This window comes from Drosophila hydei, unplaced genomic scaffold (genome assembly GCF_003285905.1).
Source record: "Drosophila hydei strain 15085-1641.00,03,60 unplaced genomic scaffold, DhydRS2 tig00000060-arrow-pilon, whole genome shotgun sequence".
NCBI classification, from domain to species: Eukaryota; Metazoa; Arthropoda; class Insecta; order Diptera; family Drosophilidae; genus Drosophila; species Drosophila hydei.
Window position 1 is genome coordinate 3673590 of NW_022045656.1, and position 16314 is coordinate 3689903.

The 16314-nt window shown below is 43.7% G+C and overlaps 1 protein-coding gene across 1 annotated transcript; it reads left to right on the plus strand.

The window, feature by feature from the left end:
• The first annotated feature begins 3556 nt into the window (after positions 1-3556).
• LOC111593814 (protein jim lovell) lies at positions 3557-14976 on the plus strand. Its single transcript, XM_030226137.1, is given in 4 exon segments — positions 3557-4801; positions 4886-6011; positions 9834-9965; positions 13832-14976. Coding segments are annotated over 4 exon segments (3645 nt in total). The 3' UTR covers positions 14974-14976.
• Positions 14977-16314: the final 1338 nt, after the last annotated feature.

Sequence of the window (16314 nt, forward strand, 5' to 3'; positions counted from 1 at the left end):
ACTTCGTTTGTTGTGTTTACAGCTAAAAGAAAGCGAAATGTAATCGACTAACAAAAAAATTGTGTTAATATAAAATATTAACAAAAAACTATAGCAAGTGAAATGCAAATATATGCATATATATAATACAAAACTGCCCTGATCTGATCGAGAAAGAGTTTTAAAGGATATTGTCGAGAGAGGAACTCAAGTAAAGAGATATTTGAATGGTACGTAAAGAGCAGATAAAAAGAGATAAAAGTTTATCTTGAATGAGAAAAATTTTTTATAAATACAGATATTAATACAGATTATTAATATATACTAATATACAGATTATTAATTACAACTATAAAAACAAATATATTAATATTTGGAGTATAATTTTGAATAAGAAAGAAAGTGTTCTCTTGGTGGGCGCGCCCGACTAGTAGATACCCGTACCGTGCAGCTGTTTTTTAGGAATTTATTGTGAATCAAAAAAGCTTACTTTATATACTATATAAACTAATACTTATACGTATACTTATGCTATATATAAATAAATTTATGTATCAAGATATGTTTAAATAATTAATAATTGATAAAGGTTTCAATTAATTTCATTCTCTAATTTATTCGATAATTCGAAATGAATTTAATCAGTACCGTGGCAGGATGAACGGCTGAAACTAATAATATATATTTTACTTTTCACAATCAACAAACTAATAAATACATAGATACGGACAAATGAATAGATGGATGGAAAATTAAGATCCACTTGGTTGTTGATCGTGATCACAAATACAATATTTTATGGGCTTAGACTTCAGTCTTCAACTCAATAAAAAAGTACATTTTAAGATGATCATTATAATAGTCACATAGGCAATTGATGTCACAAATTTATGTTTAGGTTTTATCATAGATCAACTTTTAATAATACTTAAAATAGGCAAAGCGAATTAATTTGACAGCGCTATATTGGTAGCTGTCTAAACACTTTTGATCTTGTCTCACATCTTTTACCGAGCTTACATTTAAGTATTATATATCATTCTTATGATTCTAATAAGTGGAATCTCTTAAACAGACTAACTTGGACTTTATCAATGTATCATCATTATTCAAAATTAAGAACTCTCCTTTAAATTACTTTAAATATTTTGAAAGTTTTCAATTTGTGTGGCATGCCACATAGACAACTCCCCCATTCTCTCTCCCACACTCGATATCAGCTATGCTTGGCTAAGACCCGTGACCGCCTTAAATCCAAATGTGACTGCTTACTAGTAAATCTGACTGACTTACTGCGACATTAATTAAAAACTCGAGCAAGTCTTCCTCTGCTGCCTCTGACATCCACCTCACGGGCAGCTCCAGGTAGCAAGTGGCATTAACTGTTTTCTGAACTGTGTCGCTTTTAGCAACGCTCGAAAGTAAAATACGCGAATAAATAAATAAAAATGTTGCCTTAGTTGCTGCAGCTGCATTGCAAATGAGTTGCAAGCCGCACGCCGCACGCCGCATGCCACATGCCGCATGCCTGCTAATTGCACATTGTTGCACAGAGGCGTGGGTGCCCCGGTGGCTCTCTCCTGGTGGCATGTGTTAATATGCGGTTGCCGCCAGGACTTGCAAGGCGAAGACGCAGTCGCAGTGGCAGTGGCAGTGGCAGTCGCAAATGCGGTTGCAGCATCAGCTGGAGCCACAGCTAACGCCAAATAAAAATGTTTATTTACGCCGGGCAAATGTAAAGTTTTTTAATTTTGCATTCGCTGGCATTGAAGAAGGTGCCAGGCTTTGGCTTCGGCTTTGGTTTTGGCAAGGACTCAGCTTGACTAGGTGACGGGATGCGCGTTGTCAGGCAGCTGCCGACTCTTTTTAAAATTCACACACGCAGCATGCAGCGCCCTCCAGCGAGAGTGGGAGATACCTAGGTGTGTGTGTGTGGAGGTACGGCACGCCAGACAGTTGCTGAATTAATTAGATGCCACGCACTGAGATGCGTGAAAAAAAAGCTCAGCAGCCAGCGCACAGTGGGCTGCACAACAAATATTAGTGATCACATTTAATGAGCAAATATTTTACACTTTTTAAATAAACTAACAAATTGTTTAGAATAGTAAAAATAATAAATACAGGCTACTATTAATTAAGCTATTTTGAACTTCCAGCAAAAGACTTTATGTATATATATAAAGAAAGACAACTTCATGTCAATATTGTTCATATTATAAAGTAGAAATTTGATCTTAAATAAGTGTTACTTATGAATCTATCGTACCCTAAGCATTATGCCACAGGCACTTTTAATTATAATAAGACTTTTCTCTCAGTACTTAAATATATTTTGTGATTTTTAAAAGAAATATATTTTATTATGAATTTCTTTAATTTATTTTAAAATTGTATTAAGGGACAATTGCAGCCTCAAACTAGCCGAATACCATTTATATCGAGACCTAAAAACGACCACAGCCTATATTTTTCAAAAATTCAAATCATATTTATAGATTAAGAATTAAAAAAATAATTTTAATTAAATTATTATTATTATTCAAATTAAGATATATACCTTTTTTATTTTTTTCCATTTGTTCTTAATAAGATTGCACTTAATTGTAATGTTTATTTTCTAAATAATTTCCACTGTCTACACGTTTGTATGGGGCTAAGATAAACAAACAAAAAAACGCTATAGACAGTCGGACAGATAGAGAAAGCTGCAGGCGGGCAGGCAGCCAGAGTGAGGCGGGGCCAGGGAAAGGGGCCCGACGAGTGAGCCATTATCACACATCACACATCTGCATGTGATATCCTCAAGGATATGCGACACGACACGTAGCCGACTGTGATTGCTTCATGTGCGTTTGCACAGTTTCCACTCCTGTTTGTCTTTTTTGTTTAGCTTTTGCATTGTTTTGGCTTTTGTTGTGCTTGGGATTTGGTGAAAATGGTACGCATAGGGATGAGTGGAGGGTAGGCAGAAGAGATGATATATGCCGCGACTCATTAACATATTATCACAACACATACACGACATGGCATATGTCATGAGTAACGAGCATTGAATACACTGAGAGAAACAAGACTTAGTTGCTTAGATTGTAAATCTATAGATAATCAAGAGTTACTCAATGATAGTTTTTATGAATTAAGTAAGGTTTAATATTTTTACATATTTTTGAAGATCAAAACACCTTTTTAGTTATATACCATAGACCGCTGTAGACACTTAAACTCCTCTTTAATTCGATGAATTATGAATGAATTAATTCTTCAGTGAGTTCAACATGAAGATACCTAGATGAATAGGTCGAAAGGTCCCAGACCAGATATCATTGCTGATTTTTATCAATTAACCTTAATTCTATCTCATAAACTTAATCAGTCCTCTGACTTCGAATGAAGCTTTTCTTTCAGTGTATTATATATGAATACATTATGCAAAGCATGCCTAAGCTCTTTTTGTACATTCGCCTCTAACCTATGTTTTTCTGCTCTTCTTCTTATTCTCTTTGCAGCTATCTGGTGGTATTGCAGCAACTGGAAGCTTTAAGGTGCGACACGTGAGCTAAGGCGGAAGTGGGGCATGTTAAAGGACGCCGAGGAGCTGATAAAACGCTGCAAACTGACGTCGCTGCCGCTGGCGCTGCATATGAACGAATACGGCCGCCAGGTGGCGCCAGCGCCACTTGCTGCGCTGCCGCTGCTGGCCAAGCCCACCAACACGACGCCAGTGGGTGGGAGCGTGACTTCGGGAGCGGGAGCGGGAGCGAGCGCCATCTCTGATCATCATCATCTACACACGCATCATCAGCTGCCGCTGCCGGTGTCTTTGGCGCTGCCTATGCCGGTGACATCGACGCACAGCCACGCCCATGCCTCGATGCATACGACGCCACCCACAACGCCGCCCACGCCGCCAGCTCTGCCGCTCAACATGAGCCAAGCGGCAAGTGCAGCAGCAGCAACTGCCGTAGCTGCCACGCCCACAACAACGCACAGTCCACCTGCCACGCCCACAGCAGTGAGCGCCGCCCTGGCGGCCACACAGGATCATTACAGCCTGCGCTGGAACAACCATCAGAATCACATCTTGCGCGCCTTCGACGCTCTGCTGCAGACCAAGACGCTGGTGGATGTGACCCTCGTCTGTGCAGAGACCTCGATACGTGCTCACAAAATGGTTTTGTCCGCCTGCTCGCCCTTCTTTCAGCGCGTCTTTGCGGAGACGCCCTGCAAGCATCCAGTCATAGTGCTGAAGGACTTCCGCGGCTGGGTCGTTCAGGCTATTGTGGACTTCATGTATCGAGGGGAGATCAGTGTGCCCCAACAGCGCTTGCAGACGCTCATACAGGCAGGTGAATCGCTGCAGGTGCGCGGCTTGGTCGAGAGCTCTGTACCGGAGCATACGCCCACGCCGGCCGCCTCGCCGGACGACTTTAATCTGTTGGACGCCTCACTACTCTCATCCAGCTACGAGGACGAGTCACCTTCGATGGTGAGGCCGACGAGTGGCAAGCTGATCATGCCCAGTCGCCTCTTTGGCAGTCCGGCTAGCACTATGGCGGCGCTTAGTATGCGTCGCAAGCGGGAGCAGGAGTGCGAGCGGGAGCCGGAGAGCGACCAGGAGCTGGGCGGCAGTTCGCCCATGCCACGTCGCAAGCAGGCGCGGCCACGTCGACGATCCGGCGATGTGCCACACGATTTTGCGCTCAACAAGCCGGAGACGTCGGAGTCGGCGCTGCAAACTGTGATCAAACACGAACTGCGAGACGATCAGGACCAGGATCTAGAGCGGGAGCAAAACGAGAAGCGTTCCACAACAGACGACGTGAGTCCCATGGAGCAAGATGAGGAGCAGACAAATCACCCCACTGCTGAGCCGGAGCAACAGCAGCAGCAGCAGCCGAGGGAGAATATGGAGCCAGAGCAGGAGCGGGCAATGCCACTCATCACGTCCAATCAGCAGGCCGAACCGGAGCTAGATGAAGATGAGGACGAAGATCAAGAACAGGAGCAGGATCTGGAGCAGGAGGAGGCTGAGAACGAGCACGAGCATGATCACGATCACGATCGAGACAATGATCACGATCACGAACACGATCCGGACGAGGACGAGCAGGACATCGAAGAGCTTATACACACGACCAACGAACTGCGCAGGCAAGCAGCTGTGGCTGCTGCAAATGCCGCAGCAATGTCACCGTGCCCCAGCGACGGGCCCGAGGATCTGTGCACCACCAAGAAGGACAAGGACACCAGCAACTGCCATTCCTCCGATAATGAAAGCAGCACCAACAACAACAACAACAGCAGCAAGCTGCAGGACAACAATCAACGCATTATGTTATCCTTGAAGGATATCAGGCAGCTCAATGCCAAGCCCAGCGCCAGCTCCACGCCCAGCCACACGCCCAACAGCTGTACGCCCGGCAACAATGGACTGTTGCCCTTTCCTCCCCCAGGCCTGCGGCCACCCGGTCTGCCCGATAGTCCGCCCTGCCACATGGAGGCACTGGAGGCACAAATGCATGCGGCAGCCGCTGCCGCCGTTGCGGCTGCAGGCGCTGCCGGTGAAAATCCGTTCCACCACATGGAGCATCAGATGGAAATGTCCCTGGCCGCGGCGGCTGCAGCAGCAGCCATGCATCAGCGCGAGTCACGTGATCCGCGCGAGAGTCGCGAACAGGCGCTGCAGCGCGAGCACAATGCATTCGCCAGCAATCTGTTGGGGCCGATGGGGCTGCCGCCCTTTGGTTCGCACAATGGGGTAACGGGGCCGGGCTGCGGAGGTCAAGCGCCGCACGAGCGGCTCGAGGAGAGTATGAATCGGCTGAGCAAGGAGTTTGGCAAGGAGTTCGGCAAGGAGTTCGGCAAAGAGTTTGGCAAAGACTTTGGCAAGGACTTTTGCAAAGAGTTTGCGCCCACCTCGCCAATGAGCCTGCCCGGCCACTATAATCCGCAGGATGGACAGCCGCATCCGCCGTCGCCGCTGCCCTTTCCCGGCATGTCCTCGGCGTTGACGCTAACGCCGCCGCACAGTAAGTAGCAACCTTTAATTTTTCGATTCATGCGGGGTCACTGGGTTAGACACATCTGGATTCTGCAGTTGCTTCACATCCTGTTGCTGTTGCTGTTGCCTGTCTAAACACATTTGGTCTTGCCATAAGCGGAAGTCCTAATAAGCGCTGCTGCCTTTAGTCTCTCTTTGCAATCCTTATTGGCAGCATTTTTTCATTCTGCTGCTGGTAGTCCTTATGGGCAGCTCCTACTCTCTCATGTCCCCTCTTCATATCGCCCTCTCGCTTGAGGACTCCTTGACGCTGCGACTTCTTCTCGCACGTACGCCCCACTGACTTCACTTTTAATAAGCTGGCATGTCCCTTGCCTGCTTTGCAGCATGCAACATGTGGCCACTGTCACTCCCTTACTCTCTGTCTGCCACAAACATCAAAGCGGCTCCAATTGCATAAGCATCCTTTGCTCAACTCATGCGCTCGTTGCCAGGGCCAAAGCTGTCGCAAAGCCCTTAAACGCATTAGGTTGGCCCTCCGTGTGGGTATTCACACTCTCCAACAGCTTTATACGTATTTTTTCTCTGTCATTTTATACGCTTTAGTCATCTTTTTTTTAATATTCTGCTGCAACAAGTTGTCAAGAAAGCTAAATATATAAAATACTTGTTTATCTTTGGCAACTATTCTGTTTGAGAGTTTGCATAGAGTTCACCGTTTTTTTTTAACTCTTGGAAGATCTTTACTGCACGTTCTCTATGTATAGCAATCAAAATTTCCTGTATGCAGATCTTTGCCGCGCACATTCCTTTAACAATTGTCAGCAGTTGGTTCCTTTACATATGCTACTCATAACATTCTTAGGGGCGCTTACCCTTTGAATTCTTGCTTTCCTCATTTTACGACCCTTCTATGCGCTCCTCATGCTAACTTTCCCCACATTTTTCCCAGTCCTATCAGCAATTTAAAAGCTATTTTGCTCAAGTCACGAACATATGCGCTACCTTTTTAGCCTATTGCAGAGCTTCCCCTTCACTCTTAGCTCCTCTACAACCCCTTATGAGCAATATTCATTTTCAGTCCTAATTAAGTCATAAACAATTTTTGCCCGTTGACAGCTCATAAAAATATTGAAATGAACTGAAAATACTAAAATATGGCAATAGCTGCAAGTGCGCCTCTAATAATTTGACAGTTTAGTTATTGCTCCCTCTGCCCTGCTGACGCCTCTGTGTGGCGTAGCATAGACTCAACAAATTTGTCTCAGCATAGGTGGAGGTCGAGGCGGAGGTAAGCGGACTCGGTCCCTTGGAGCTGCATTTGCGGTCGTTGCAAAGTTGCACGTTGGAGTTGCAGTCGAAATAAATTCAATTGCGGTTTATATATGATTTTGTTTCCATATATATATTTATGTCACCCGAGGCAGAGAGACAGAGGCGGAGGCGGCAAAGGGGCGTGAGAAGCTGGTTGAATGTTGCGTGCAGGTCGTTTGAAATTTATGTTGTGTCTTGGCAACATGTGAAGCAGGCGAAACAACATGTGTGTTGGTGTGTGTGTGTATGTTTTTTAGTCGCGAGTTCAAACTGTCGGCAGACGTTTAGTCAAATGACTTTTAAGTTGCCCAAACAGACAGACACACACAGACAACTGCCGCGCCCACACTCACACTGAGTGTTGTGTTTAAAGTATGCCACACGGTGCTGCAGCGGCGCTTAAACCTTTTGGCAAACAACTTTGGCAGCATAAATAAAAAGTCAGAGTCCTGTGTGCTGTGCAGAGACCTGACTGAGTTCTGATTCCTTATACTTCTGATAGTCCTCGTAGTCCTTCATTCCCTCTCTGCTGCAGCTGCTTGTCGCTTCCCTTTTCGTATAAAACTTTGCATATAAGTCGCGCGATATTCATATTAATAATATCCGTTTGGGGAGTCCAGCCCCCTATCCAACTCAAGCCAGTTTCTCTGCCAGGCGCGACGCGCACACAGGATATAAAATAAATTAAGGCACAAAAATATGAAAAATTGTACGAAAATGCCGAGTCGCAGGAAGCGCAATACCTTTTAATGCGACAAAAATTTCAACCAACATATCAGAGCAGTGTTGGCAATAGGGTTAGGGGCGAGCTCCGAGCGCTGTGCACCATCCGAGGCGAGTGGGGCGTACAAGCAGCTCGCTAACTACTGCATAAACAGGCTGCAGGCAATGAATGCCAGCTAAGGATACAAGAAAGAAGCCGCGACTTGGCAAAGAAATGCAAAAGGAAGCATATACTCTATCTTGGGAAGTTGTGTGTGATAAGAACATAAGAGCTAGAGGAAGTTATTTTTGATAAGATCATAGGATGATAATAACTAACATATGAAATGTGTATATGAGGAGATCACAAGGAACGTAGAGAAGAAGGTTGCTCTAAGAACTACACATCAACGGAAAGTTGTGTTTGACAAGATTTGAAGAAGAAGATTGGGATCATAAGGGAGTAAAATTATAAGGAACATATCATCGGCTTGTTTACATAGCTCTTTGGTGCGATAATATAAACTAAACATTTATCTCATTTATGGATAACATATTCATTACTATTTCTTAGACATTTGTATACTCAAGTCAAATTTAAGATTTGTTAAAGTAGCCAAAATGTTTTACTTCGAAAAGTAATTTAAAAGTAATTCAGGAGGATCGGTAATAACTTCCCAGTTTGCCAAAAACTTTCTGATGTTGCATGTCCTCTCTGACTCTCATTTCTCGTCTCTTAACTATGTATTACATAGATGCTCAGAAAGTCATTATACCCTGCTTTGTTTACACTACACTCACTCTCTGGCCAAACAGAAGCGTTGCAGACAGCCGCAGAAAAAGATTTGCCAACTGTGTGCCGTATGAAGAATGTGATTTATTTTTTCTTCTAGCAAACGGCATTTCGGCGTGAAAATCATTGAACTAATAGCATGTGACATGGGAGTGTGTGGGTGACTGTGTGGGTGTGTGTAGACAACTCAATGGCTGTCTTGTTCTAGAACCCTTGAGAATAAACGTGAAAAGAAATCCGCACTAATTTCGCCAAGCCAGACTTGCTTTGACTGCGGAGATGGAGCTACGGAGTAAGGGAGCGAGGCAGGCAGAGAAGAAACGCATATTACGTATACGCAGCGTGTTGTTATGTCTTGAATACTTGGCTTGCAGAGCGCGTCGCAAACAATGCGCGCTCGTTATTTGTGTCATTATGCAGCAGATACAAAAGTCTTAAGATATGGATACAAATATTCGCATTTATTCATATGTGTGTCTGTGTGTGTGAGGGAGTGTGTTGTGCCTTGGCTTCGCATTCGCGTACTTATGAAATCATTGAGCAGAATGTCAGTGTTATGCGTTATCCCTGACACACGTTGCTCTGCGCAGTTCTCCTCCCTGCGTATCCTTTGGCTCGCCTTTCACCGTCTTTCCAGCTTCTTCGGCTCGTCTTGGCTGCCTCATCAGCGCTTCAATTGTTTCACTCATGTGTAGAAGTGCACTCGTAGCGCAAATTATTAATAGAATAATGACGTTCCATTGTTTACATTGTCGACATCCACTTCTACAGCCAGTTGCACTCAATTGCCATAGTCTTCGGGGTCTGTCTCGGAAGTTCGCGTTCGCTTTGACTCCCATTGTTAGATTGGCCATTCACTGAGCTGGAAAATGAGTCGCTTATGGAAACATTTGCAATGGAAAGCAGTTTTTAAATAAAGCCAACTTATAAATAGTCAAGTATAAAATAGAACAAATATCACAGCTGATTAGCTAAAGGCATAAGTTTTGTTATTTAAGTAATTTTCCACTAATTTAATATCTAATTCTGTCTAACTTACAGTGTTTGGCCTGGACTCACCGCTCGGCCTGTTTCCGCCCGGCATTGATCCTGGCAAGCTCTACAACCCGCTAATGGAAATGAGTGATCCACGCGATATGCCCGGCGGTCCGCCGCCGTTTCTCAAAAAGAAAAGTGAGTAGTCATCAAAAGCCCCGTCACCTTTAGCTCAGTCTACGTGAAAAACAAACAGCTAATTAACCTCTGAGCATTAACTTCGAACCCAATAAAACGAGACCAGACAGAAAACGTACTGCGCGAGAAAGGTTGAAAATCCATTCAACATGATTGCCATGTCGATCACTTTGCCATCGCTGCTGCTGAAGTCTCCCTTTACCTTATGCCGTTTCGTGCCTTACTTCACACCTGACTGATTGATCTCTCTGGCTGAGCTCAGTCGAAAAAAAGTTGCTGCACTTTTGATCACGTCGCTGGCTTGTGCAATAACTAGAAATCACTTCAGTAGGTGTCTGGTCTTTAGCCTTAGATCGTTGATCAGTAAATATCAGCGGACAGTTTTGTTAAAATGAATAATATTACGGATATTATCTGAAAATCGATATTGCTGTGAGCTTATATAGCTTGAAGTTTACACTTACTCTATGAGCCGTAGGTCGTTGAACAGGGAAAGCAAATGAGAAAGCTACGGATCGCCGCTTATATGATCTGATACCCAAAATCAAAAATTTTTAGATATATGAGAATGGATTTGAAAATATATTTATAAAGAGTCCAATTCTATATTTTGTAGCAGCATTGACAAATGCCTATCACTGATCGTCTTGAGGTGTTCAGCAGTGATGATCGTTAAGTAAATTTCAGCGAAAAATATTTCAAACAGATTCTTTGCCTTTAAAGTTTTTTACACTTCCGTAAATGATTTTCAATATATATCAATATGGGCAGCAAAAACTTAACTGATCACTGATCACTGATCGCTGTTCTTGCCCTTTTGCCACATTCAAAGACACAAGAAAAAACAATACGCTCTGAATTCAATGCGTGCTCATTTCCTTTTGGCATTCTATCTGCCCCTTTACCCCTTGATCAGTTTAGACGCGATCACTCGTGCGATCATGTGAGGCGGCAAATTTGTTTTTGTGGTTTTCCTGTGTAGCTCCACTGGCCTGGCCAGGCCTGCGCTGCAGTTGGGTTTGTTTGTTTCTTCAATGGATCAACATGTGCACCTATGCATATCGTAAACGTCGTGTTTTTTCTCAACTCTTGATTGACAAATAGTCAGCTCCATAAACGTAGTCGTTTATTTTTATTTCTTTATTTGAAATGCAAGTGAAACCTCAGAAAGTTAATGAATTTTTTATAAGTGTATGTGTGTGTCTGTGTGTGGGGAAATAATATTTCTATAATATGTACAAAATGTGGTTCAGAAATCAATTATCTATCTCTCTTGATTGTCATGTGATTGACAAACGCGGGAGCTGGAGGGGTCGAGCGGCTCGTTGATTGTTGGCTTACGGCTTGAGCCATGTGAGCTACAAGTTTTGACAGCTAATTTGACAGCTGGGCTGGCGTTGATGGCTTAAGTGCTTGGCGAGCGCTTTTTATGAATGGAAGATAAAGCTAAGATCATAAATGATTTTGTGAATGATCTCTTACATGTTTCTGGCGCCACGCTGAGCAGTTAAGTGAAATGAGGAAAAGTTATGAGGGCTTTCTGGCAAAGTCTTAAGACGCCACTATAAGACATTTGATTACGATTTGCCTAAAATCTGAGTGTTTTAAGATTTAAGTTCTGTCTCTATTGTAAAACAGTTTCGATTCATATCTTGTGCGAGCCTTGATCCCTGTTTGGCAGCTCAGATACGAGCAGATTACTAGCATTATGATCTACTAACCATATCAATCAAAGGCAAAATGTTGATTAGATTCACATAGTATTTGATCTCTATTTATTTATCATTTATCAAAAAGCAAGATCTGTTTATCTAATATTGGTTTGATTTGAGTCGTTTACGTTTTCATAAACTCATCTCTTTACATGCATGAGCATGGGAGTATTCTGCCTGTATGCTGAAATCTGATCGACGATCTTTCCACTTCGTTTCGTACACACTTTCAACTCGGATCACATTTAATTGCTTAATTTTGTGATCAATAGCCACAGTTACAGAAAGTCGTGATCAGATGCTTGGCATGCCAAAAGCGAAATGCCACAACAAAGCTCGTATCTGAATTGATCTTCTGTCTGCTCATCACACACAGAGATATAGAAAGAGAGAGAGAATGAACGGGAGAGGTACAGGGACTCCTACTCATCCCGACCATGACAATCGCTGCTTAAATTGCGAACAATGTGAAACAGTAAATAAAACTGTGCTAAAAAGCGCAAATCTGGCGTATAGCACGATATTCTTTATTGCGAATCGGGCAAACGGGTTTTCCTTACTTTTTCGGCCAACATTGATAAGAATCAAGCACTTGGCTCGAACGGGCCCCAGGGTGGGAGGGAGACTAACATATTTCTAGGGCCGTTGCTGCTATTGTCTTCGTGTGGGTGTGATTAACTGATTTGTTCACATTCATTTGTTCATTTTCTGATTGTTTTCTCTCCCTCTGTCGCTCTGTCTCGCTTGCTTTCTGTCTAGCTGTCTCCCTCTCCAGTCAGTTGTTTATGTCTGAAAACGTGATTTGCGATTTGTAACAAATTCAAATTTCATTTGGCTAGCTGAGAGGACGTCTAGGGGCAGCGCTGCCTTATTAGAAGCCAACAACAGCTCGAAGAGCCACAACAATTGCATTGGGGTTCTGCCCGCTTGTTCTTGTCGCAGTTCAGTGGAAAAGAGGTCTGACCTATCATTTGAACCCGAGCAAAAGAAGAAAACCAAATAACAACTGCATTACATAAGAAATTCGAACTAATAACGAGGCCCCAAATACTTCAAGCTTATAAGAAGCTCTACTCAAGAGGCGAATTTTGTATTTTACCTTCTTTCTGCTAAAAGCTTCAATCATCAAATGCTCTCATATCATTTTGTGAGTCCCACATTTATTTTCACTTTGCTAAAATCTAGCTATCGGCACCATCAACCAGGCCAGGGAGGCGAAAGAAAAGCTGCAATAAACTGTAAATTATCGCAGCCTGCAAATTTTGGCTACATATTCGACTTAGCCAGCTTGAAGCTCCAAACTCCAACTGCAGCTCCGGCATCAGCCTCAGCTTCAGGTACAGCTTCATGCTCGATGTTGTCTCCAAGCCGAAGTTGTTGTCGATCGGACCAGCTGAACCTGTGGCAGCAACTCTCTCGTTGTGGGGCAGGTCGATATCTGTGGATCTAAATTGAGTTTTGGCGGCGCATGTGACGAGGCTCCATGCTCGTAATTTGCATATGGAAGGTCGGGCGAGGCACTGGCTCAAGCGCAGGCTGCGGGTATGGGAACCACCACAGCGTTCGCTTTTTTGTAGGTGCCACATGCAACAGCAACAACAACTAGATAGTACCAGGCTAGCAGTTATGCTATACGTTCACTACTTTTTCTATAAAAGGGATCCCATGTGGGGCAAGCGAGTGACTATAGAAGAACCTACGTGCCAAACCTACGCCTTTTGGCTGTTAAGCTATGTGAGTTATGCTTATGTGAGTGAAACTGATAATCGATAAATATCGATTTTAAGGCATGACACTGATATATATATATCAAAACGGCTTTGATGAATGTCTTAAGCCTTCAGTGCAGTAGCCTCAATTCGCTTTAGTTAAATTTGAAATCCATTGAGTTATTATTGGCCACAAATATACTCCTCCTTTACACTACCAATTTCTACAGGGTATTGAAACAGCAACAGGGTGTGTATGAGCTGTAGGCAACTGCAGACAATGGGCGAATCTTTCAACAAAATTGTCTAGGCCGCATATGGGGCACGTAGATTGAAACATTAGCAGATGGTCGCCGCAAGATAACCCGACTAAGACTTAAGACTACAGTAAAGCTTCGTATACAAGTACTAATCAATCTCCCTCTCTTTCTCTCGCTATTTGTAGTGCCACGCCCTAAGGGACAGCATTCAGCGCCACGCGGCGGGCCGCCACGTTCCTGGACCAACACAGAGCTAACGGAGGCACTGCAGCACGTGTGGAACAAGAAGATGACCACGTCGCAGGCATCGCGCATCTTTGGCATACCCTACAACTCGCTGCTGATGTATGTGAGGGGCAAGTACGGCAAGAGCTTGAAGCTGGAACAGCTGCGCAAGGACTGCATTAGTGGGCCGCCCATTGAGATGCTGCAGATGGGCATCAGCGGCGGTGGAGGCGGCGGCTCGAAGAGCGAGAAAAAGGAGCGCAAGGACAAGGACAAGGAGAAGAACGCCCATGGCAATTCGAGCAGCAACAATAGCAATGCCAATGGCAGCGGCAATGGCAGCGGCTCCAGTGGTGGTCCACCACCCATGCCACATCCTAGCGAACTGGGTGGCCTGGGTCCGCTCGACTTGGAGCTGGGCCTGCCGCTGGGTCCGCCCGCTGGTCCACGCAGCGGCAGCTCGGAGCCGGATCTGCTGGGCGGCCCCAATGCTCTGTTCAATCCGTTCAATCCGCAAGGCTTCTATCCGGACTTTGCCGGCGGCTTCCCCGGCCTTCCGCTCAGCATGCTCAATCTGCTGCCGCCAGCGGAGCGGCATCATGCAGCGGTGGCCATGCACAACCTGGGCGTTAGCATGGACGAGGACTGCAAGTCGGTGGGCTCCAAGCAATCCTCCTCGCTGGACGATGACTTCGCCATGGCTGCGGCCGCCGCTGCAATGGAGCAGCGACGACATGGCGAAGCGACGCTGGCGCAGGCGAATGGGGCGGCGCAGGATTGAAATATGTGGCGGGATTGGGCTGCCAACCCAATGTTCTTCCCGCCCTACGAGCTGGACGCCGCTGCACCCACCACCCTCTCGCCTCCTGCACCGCCTCCGCCACCACCGCCGCACGGCTGTCGCGACTTTAACTTCAATCCGAGCATCTTCATGGCGCGTCGGAAGCTGAAGCGCTACAGGACGAAGCGCGTGCCGATGCATGCGCCAGGTGCAGGAGCAGGAGTCGGAGCAGGTGCAGGAGTAGGAGTAGGTGGAGGAGCCGGAGCTGGCAGTCTGCCGCCGCCACACCCCGCCGCGCTGCCGCCCCCGCTGCGCACCTGAACAGGGGCCCAACTGTGAAAATGGCATGCAATATGTTTGAATAACTTCAATTAATTAAGAGTCTAATTTAAAATTTCCATTCGACAATATTTAATTTAACATTAAGTCTATATTTTAAATGATAATTCAATAATTCAATAATTTTGTATTTTGTATATTTTGCTGGTGCTTTTAGTTCCTATTCCCATTTATAATTTCGTGTGCTTTAGTTTGTGTTTAATTATTATTAATTATTGTTAATTTTAAGCTAAGTAACTGAATATGACAAAGCTTACAAAGCATTTGAGGCAATACATTGAGCACTTAATCTAATTTAATATAGTTTAACCAACTTTAATTATTATTAATTATTTGCATTAATTATGATTGTACGTATGTAAGTAAGAATATAATCAAAACGAAATTTATGGCTAGCTGTAGTTTTAAGTGGAAAATCTGTAAATACGAAAGCAAATCTAACCAAACCAATCAGCATTAGGGGCATTCCGCGTTGGAAAAATAAAATATTTGAAAATCAAACAGAAATGAAAAGAAAAAAAACATTTGTAACGCAAGAACTTAATTTAATATTGATCTACGCATATTTATATATGTATATTTATGACGACGACGACTGTACCAAAATTTTTAATGTTATTCTATGAACCAGCGGCAATTATTTAGTTATATAGTGTAAGCGTAATCCCCTAGGCAATTCGTAACTGTATAAATCGTATATCCAAATCGAGTACGAGTAGTTGTATCACAAATACACACACAAATATATACATAAATACATACAATTATATATATATATTTCTAGAGTTCGCTGTGTAAGTGTAGTGCAAACATAACGGTAAACATAATGTAATGGGGAATGCCCTGAAATTTATTCAGTTTTTTGTAATTGAATTTGTAAATGAACCAAACGACGATGCTCGTATTGGCAAGTGACTCATTTATCCGCGCATAGTTTTTAATAATTTATAAGCTCAACAAATATTTTAAATTATAATTATAAACACGAGAAGAAACAGAACAAAAAATATTGACTAAGTTATGCATATAATTAGTAAAGGTTATTAAATAAAAAGTTAAATGAGATTCATTAATTCATTCATTCATTAAATAGTGATTGCCAGTCTTTTCATGTTAAGCAAAACTAAATATGCAGCAGAATTATGCAGTCAATTTTAAATACGTTAAATAACGTATTCGAATTTGACATATATATTTTTGATGTTATCGTTTGTTTCGATAAGTTGTGGCGGCAGTCGATATGCGAGCATTGGTTTGTGTCTTGAATGCGCGGGTGTATTACTCTGCTAAAACATTTGCTGCAGCTCTTCAAGTAAGCGATTT